The sequence below is a fragment of the Osmerus eperlanus genome, chromosome 20, assembly GCF_963692335.1.
Source record: "Osmerus eperlanus chromosome 20, fOsmEpe2.1, whole genome shotgun sequence".
Lineage (NCBI taxonomy): Eukaryota > Metazoa > Chordata > Actinopteri > Osmeriformes > Osmeridae > Osmerus > Osmerus eperlanus.
In genome coordinates, this window is record NC_085037.1 from 3,224,963 (window position 1) to 3,232,170 (window position 7,208).

Consider the following 7,208-nt stretch of genomic DNA (forward strand, 5'->3'; position numbering starts at 1 on the left):
ATCCTGAGCAATACACCAGACAATTTAAATATCAGTCAGTGCCCGATTCTCAAAATAATCGAGCAACAGACTATGATACCTCCCTTTATAGTTAGATATCTGTTAAGGCATTAATGTTGATGTTATATTGTCAGTTCTTTGTTGCACTTTTAGCAAATACACTAAGTTGACCCCCACACAGTTTTGACAGTATTTGTAAATAAAGTTTTAGCTTAGAGCAGCTGTGAGTTTCATCATGAAGTTGGAGTCTGGGGCAGTTCCAGAGTTAGCTAATTTTAACCCTGCTTCTGAAGTGTGGCCAAGTCCTGCTGTCTGAGGTAATTGCAGAACGTAGGCCAACACTGTCCTTGCTATATGGGCTAGCGGCAGTGTTAGCTAACTCTATAACCTGGGCGAGTGGTTGTAAGTAGCTAGTAAGAATGTAGCTTCCAACTTTGTCAACAGCCACACAGAACATTGTGCTTCTGATCAGCAGAGCGCATCGTCGCTGCACGTTTCAATGCCCCATAACCACAGCTGTGTGAGGAGAGAGGACTGCTGCTCATTGGTCAGAGAGGACCCGCCTCCCCACGGCCTTGCTTGCCATAAACCATCATTCTGTGTTGCTCTACTGAGATCAGACGTTTCCATGCCAACATGACAACAGAAGGATGGAGTGAGGAGTGCATGTTTACCTCCCTTTTCTCACCATGTTCCCTTCTCACTTCTCACTAACCCTAACCCTGCTGTTAAGCTCAGGGCTAGGGTCAGGGGCTGGGTTAGGTGTGGGACAAGGTCTGAACACCAAATTGGTGTCCAGTGTGTACGGCCACAAGAACCTCCACATCATATAATAGGTTTAAATGAAGGGCTGATATAGGCGTGGGGTTAGGGTTAGGGCTGAGGTAGGGGTGGGGTTAGGGCTGAGGTAGGGGTGGGGTTAGGGCTGAGGTAGGGGTGGGGTTAGGGCTGAGGTAAGGGTGGGGTTAGGGGTCTAGGAGGGTGTTGGGTTAAGGTTAGGCAGGGGGGTGGGGTCAGAGCTGGGGTCAGGGAACAGTGTCTAGTGGCTGGGTTTGAGTTGGCATTAGGGCTGATGTACTACCTGATTGAATTGTGGGTCCTGGGATGCTTCATGTCTGTAGTTGATCATAAGGACACAGCAGGGACACCATGGAGGAACAGCCCACCTTCCAGACAGGTGGAACAACTCCCCCAGCTCCATGGTGTCTGTACTGGGGTTGTATGAGGACAGAGGCTGGAGGACAGAGCAGGATAAATCTAGATGACTCATGACTCAGTCCAGATGCCCGGCCAAACTCTCTCCATTGATCTGGGCTGTGTTCTTCTCAGGAGGAAGGGAAAGCATGCAAACTGCTGCTAATGAGCCTGGAGAGCAGGGGCGAACCGGCCCGGAACTTGGAGTGTGAGAGGCCAGGAGGCCGGGGGGGTGTTGGAGGCCAGCGTGTTAGAGGCTGGTGAGGCGAGGGTCTTTGAGGGAGGAGAGGCTGGGGTCTTCGAGGCTACAGAGGCTAGGGAGGCTGAGGCTTGAGAGGCTGGGGTATCCAGGGAGGAGAGGCCAACAAAGGCCTTTACTTCGGGACATGATTCTAAAGGCATACTTATGCCCCTTTTAAAATGTAGCTCAAGATTGTGAGCAGATAGTATAGGTGCTCTGGGCTTCTCCTCTCAGGTCACCCATGCCTCCAGCAGATGGGAGTGAGAGAGAGGACGTTAGCCCTAACCCTAACCCTGGATACTGCTGCTTCACAGGGACTGGCGGGGAACGCGACACCCGGACTTAGTCAACCATAAAAGGTCATTGAATCTAGAGGATTCAGGCTAAGCGTTATTTTGTTCTGACTCCTTGTGTGTGTGTGTGTGTTTGTGTGTGTAAGAGCATGGCTTATGGGTAAGTCATCCTTTTAGCTTTTTAACCTTCTATTGAAATAGAGCAGCCATGTTCCTGGGAAGGGGCACATGTGTCCAGGGAGGGTACCCCAGCCTTAGACCCTCTCCATCACCCAGACTGGGCCTATATCTGACACCTGCCTGGGTCAATAACACCTGGTTTCTGATCCACCTACAGCTCTGTAACTCTCGGGTTCTCATCCGCCTGCAACTGCTTCCTGCAATTTATAGATCTTAATCTCATTTTTCTCATTTTGTTTAGGAGTCGATTTAAAACGAGTAGGCCAGGTGTAACTTTGCTGAGAGAAGTTTATTCAGGAAGTTAAGACAGAGAGGTTAATATATTCACATGTTTGGATATTCATCACAAAATGTTTATACATTTGTTAAATACGGTGTGTATAAAAATGACCATTAGAAATAAAAAGAGACACTTTTGATTTGAACACTGACTGTGTCTCAAGACAAGAGTGATGTTATAGAGACTAGCCACTACAAGCTATAACACGGGTGAGTACGCGTCTTCAGAGGGACAGCACCAGTATCGCCAGTCTGACATTCTGACATTTGTTTAGCGTTTGCCTGTAAAGGATGAAGAAAAATAGATCATCAATTCAAGATTTGTATTGTATCCATAATAACTAAAGCTGTTTGTCTCTAGTTCTAGTTGCCAATGTGTAGCTAGCCTTTAATCCCACAGCGCCACCCGCTGGTTAATGGCTGTTATAGCAGGAGGGTGTCCCCCAGATCAGTGCCTTCTGTGGTTGTAGTTATAGACAGCCAAGCAGCCTGCAGCCCTGCAACCCTGCAGCCCTGCAGGGGCAAAACATGAATGTGACAGTGTAGCTAGTCAACATGGTGGCACTGCCACGCTGACCAGGCTGGTTTGGGTCCGAGATAGCAGACTGGTGTTATACCAGGGGTCTAGATTACTGGCATTGTGGCTGTCGATATTACTGGTATTATTTCAGGGAGTCGATATTACTGGTATTATTTCATGGGTCTGTTTTACTGTTATTATGGTTGAGTGTCTTTACTGGCATTACACAAAGGGTCTATATGACTGGTATTGTAGTATGGCTGGGCGTCTATATTACTGGTGTTATGGCTGGGTGCTATAAAATCAGTTACAGGTCTTTAGTATTCTGGCGTGAAAAATCCTTTATTACATTTTGTGTTTTAATAGCAGATTTGTTTACTTGATCTGTCTGGAATGGGTTAGGTCAGGGTTATGTTGTCTGTAAAGGCTCCTTTTCCTAACATACAGAATCTCCCCAGATTTGTCTGTATCTTTTAGGACTTACGAGATAAGGATTGTTTTAGGATGAGACCAGCTAATGTGAAAGACATCAGTCTCCGTGTGTCTGTGAGAGCTCAGATCTGGCGGCCGGAGGGCCTACGGGATCTCCTCCTGGTGGACTGGGGCTTGCTCCGAGTTCCAACTGTCTTTTGGGATTTGGAAGCGCGTGGGATGATTCGTTTTCTCGCACCTTCATCCGAGTCGGAATCGTCGTCTTCTGAAAAATACGTTTGGGGAAACTGTAACGTCGGATAGGTTTCAAGTGTGAGATGTGTGTGCAGACGTGTGTGTGTATGTGTTTGTTTGTTTGTGTGTGTTTGTGTGTATGTGTGTGAGTGTGGATTGCATGAACGGAGTTCCTCTTACCATCGTCGTCCTCGACACTGTTGGCAGCAGCGCCTGGTGGGGAAGAGAACAACCACAGGTCAGAGGTCACAGTGTCAGGGTCACATGCTCTCTCTCACAAATCCAACCAGCTTGTGTTTATTGGAGAAAGTGAATTGAGACGCTCTCTCAAACATCCAACTAGGTTGTGTTTCAGCGCAGTTTCCTCAATAGACTAGAATAGAACTTTATTGTCCATCCTGGATGAACATTTGTATTAGTATCACTTTCCATTATCAAATATCACACACACAAACTTACATTCTCCATTGATTAAATACATTCTACAGTCATTCTATACATCCTGCTAAATCCTTAAAGGTTATTAATACATTCACAACCAACATGTTCCACTGCACTAGATGAATGAGTAAATATTCTGAGACATCTGAAGTCACTTACCAGCACCATTCACTACATTTGGCTTGGGAGCTGAAGGAAGGCAAGATAAACATGTTAGCCTGGTTTTAGCCTATAAATGTCCAGCATGTGATGTATGTCAACATGTCCTGGATGTGATGCATGTATATTCATCCTGTATGTGATGAAGGTTGGTAGAGTTGGGCAAGCTACTTGGAAAGTGTAGTGAGCTATACCAGTTACTCTACATTAAATGAAGCTTCACTACACTGAAGGTCCCCCAGAGAAAAGTAGCTAGCTAAGCTACAGCAACATAGCAAAAGTAATTTACTGCATCAAAGCCAAATTCCAAGTCCATGCTATCTCAGTTATCATTAAAATGATCAGTCAAACAAATGGGTAATCGAAACCCGTACAGTTTATAAAACATTAAGCTCTGCTTTTTGTTCTCACTGCTCCCAAACCAATTTGAAAACATAAGGCTCTAAATTGAGGTATAGTACATATGTTATATCTGTATATGTATAATATACTATGCAGCTGCGGTGTACCAAAACTCAGTGTACGGCAGAGGCTTCACCAACTAATCCTTAACAAAAATGTATTATACTCCGCTGCGCGGAGTATAATAAATGCGAAATGTTTGGTGAAATTAGGCTTGTGTGGATGCTACTGCAATGACCAATAACCAATAACTTCACCAATAAATGAGCTTCTCTACTGAACAGCCATTTGACCCAGAAAACAACAACTCTACCGCTATGCTCCTGAGGAATGTAGTTAAACTAGTAACACGGTGCTTGTAGCGACGCTACCGCCCCACATACTGAATGTACAGTATGTCTGTGTTGTGTCGCTCTGCCAGAGGCATGTTTACAAGTGAGGTCGGACAACAGATACTCACCCTCAGGAGCGGCTTCTGCGCTGGTGCTGCTGGCATCTGAAACACGCAGTCAGTTAGGGTCAAGGGTCAGGGTCATGGTTACGGTTAGGGCACCATGCTGGCAATGCTACTGGACTTATAATGACACTCTTCTGAGCATGTGGAAGGTAACTGGCTGCTTACCCTCTGCTGCCCGATTGTCATACAGAGGTTCATCTGCAGAAAGACAGATAAGGTCGTTAGCAGCACAACCCCAGGAGTTCATTTACGTTTGTGTCAGAGGCCAACCTCACAGTGTGAGGAAGCTGAGTCACTTGTTCAAGACTGCAGAGGCACGAATGCAGGGTAACTCTGTCATGTGTCTCTGCAACGGACCCTTCTGGCCATGCTACCTGTCATGATGATCTAACCCTAACATGCCTGACAGGCAAACTGTCTACTGCTGACACAACTGTGGACTGCCGCTAGGAGGCAGGCTAGGACAGGGCTGAATTTTCCCCCGTTGTTGCTGCCTCTGATCCCCTGTCTGCTGCCTCTGATCCTCCAGCTTCACTGACTTCAGGGAGATGGGGCCAGAGTTAGAGAGGAGCTGAGCTCAGAAGGACGCAGATTTAGAGAGGAGCTGAGCTCAGAAGGACGCAGAGTTAGAGAGGAGCTGAGCTCAGAAGGACGCAGAGTTAGAGAGGAGCTGAGCTCAGAAGGACGCAGAGTTAGAGAGGAGCTGAGCTCAGAAGGACGCAGAGTTAGAGAGGAGCTGAGCTCACCGTTGGGATGGTCCGGGGAGACGGCGTTCATGCTTTCTGTGGACACAACAGGAAGAACCGGTTAAGGCTTCACATGGCTGTTCAGACGCACACGTGTTCAGGAATTGGTCATCTAGCTAGTTTGTGGAGGTAGCTGATAGGTTGAGTAACTGGTTAGTGTAAGTAGCTGACAGGTTGACTAGCTGGTTGGTGGTGGTAGCAGGTTGACTAGCTGGTTAGAGCACAGCAGTTAGGATTAGGGTTAGCTAGACAGATAGAAGCTAACCCAGGATAGGTAACAGTTAGCTAGGTAGTTTAAGTTAACAATCCATGAAGGGTTAGCTGGTTAGCTGGTTAGCTGGTTAGCTGGTTAGCTGGTTAGCGGAGACTAACCCAGAACGCAGACTCACCAGTGGGAGCTTCGTCAGAGGTGGAGTCCTTGTCTGTTGGTGACAGAACACAGTTCATCATTACTGGCCTGATAGGACTTTAATTACATCAATATCAATACATCAGATTGTGGACTAATGGTTACCTGTGGACATGGCTTGGATACCCCCATCTAAAACATGACACAAACACACACACACATTGTGAACAATGACATAACACTTATGATTGTAAGTTGAATATAATTCCAGGCAGTAATATCTAAAGTCCAACAACAATGCTAGTAACTGAGCAGCTGTTGATAAAGTTACTTGTAAATCTATAATAATGACATTGTAGAGGTAGCTGTTAATCTCACCGTTCGTATCTAGTTCAGCTTCCACTAGCAGAACTACTAGCGAGAGGAAAATCAGAATATTCCTGGAACACAGTCAGGTAGTAAAATTATTCTTACTGCTCTTAATAACACATCTTAGAGATTTTGTCACACTCTGCCCCTGCCTCAGTCTCAGAAAGGCCAGTTGTGTCTGTACCTGTCTGTCTATCTGTCTGTCTGTCCATACCTGTACTTGGTGGTAAAATATTGCTGTACCTATACCTGTACTTGGTGGTAACATATTCCTATACCTGTACCTGGTGGTAACATATTCCTGTACCTATATCTGTACCTATACCTGTACCTATATCTGTACCTGGTGGTAACATATTCCTGTACTTGGTAATAATAGACTCCTGGACCTGAGAGAAAGGAGAGGCTCCTACCTGGACGGCATGCTGAGGTGGGTCTGGCGTACAGTACAGCGTAGATATTGCACTTCGACTGGTCCTCAGTGCCAGCCAGCTGGGGGAACTTTTATAGCACTTCAAATGTCATGTGGGGGCTGGGACTTGAAGAGGAGGGGCTGGTTGAGCTGGGGGGACGAGGGGATGGGACTGGGTGGGGTGGAGGGTGAGTCAGGTAAGAAGAGGGTAGGGCTGGAGGGGGGAGGGGGGAGGGCTGGGTATGATGAGGGTGGGCTGGGTAGGAGACTAGAGCTGGGAGTTGATAAAGAGGGCGGGGAAGTGGTACGAGAGGAGAAACACAGATATCCTGTTCCTGTGATATGAAGGATGTCATGCAAGGATGGTCATAGCCTATGCAGGCTGTTCTCCAGAGGGTGTATCTGGTCATCGCTAAAGACTATTGCAGACGACTCAAGACAACAGACAGGAACGCACGCACAATGTTTCACCTTGTAAACACACATACTTTGCTCACACA

The 7,208-nt window shown here is 46.7% G+C and overlaps 1 protein-coding gene across 1 annotated transcript; it reads right to left on the bottom strand.

Moving 5' to 3' along the window:
- Positions 1-2,184: 2,184 nt before the first annotated feature.
- On the bottom strand, positions 2,185-6,761 carry si:ch211-133n4.6 (uncharacterized protein LOC797776 homolog). Its single transcript, XM_062487118.1, has 11 exons — positions 6,710-6,761; positions 6,306-6,367; positions 6,093-6,119; positions 5,968-6,000; positions 5,579-5,614; positions 5,001-5,030; positions 4,836-4,874; positions 3,974-4,003; positions 3,554-3,586; positions 3,192-3,404; positions 2,185-2,469 (listed from the first exon to the last, which is right to left on the bottom strand). The coding sequence occupies exons 1-10, from the start codon at positions 6,718-6,720 to the stop codon at positions 3,262-3,264; spliced, it is 444 nt and encodes a 147-aa protein (XP_062343102.1). The 5' UTR covers positions 6,721-6,761; the 3' UTR covers positions 2,185-2,469; positions 3,192-3,261.
- Between the last annotated feature and the right edge of the window lie 447 nt (positions 6,762-7,208).

Coding starts and splice junctions, on each gene's coding strand:
- si:ch211-133n4.6 (XM_062487118.1), bottom strand. Junction 6,120..6,305: donor AGCTGAACTAGATACGAACG/GTGAGATTAACA, acceptor GTCATGTTTTAG/ATGGGGGTATCCAAGCCATG. Junction 5,615..5,967: donor CTCTGACGAAGCTCCCACTG/GTGAGTCTGCGT, acceptor TTGTGTCCACAG/AAAGCATGAACGCCGTCTCC.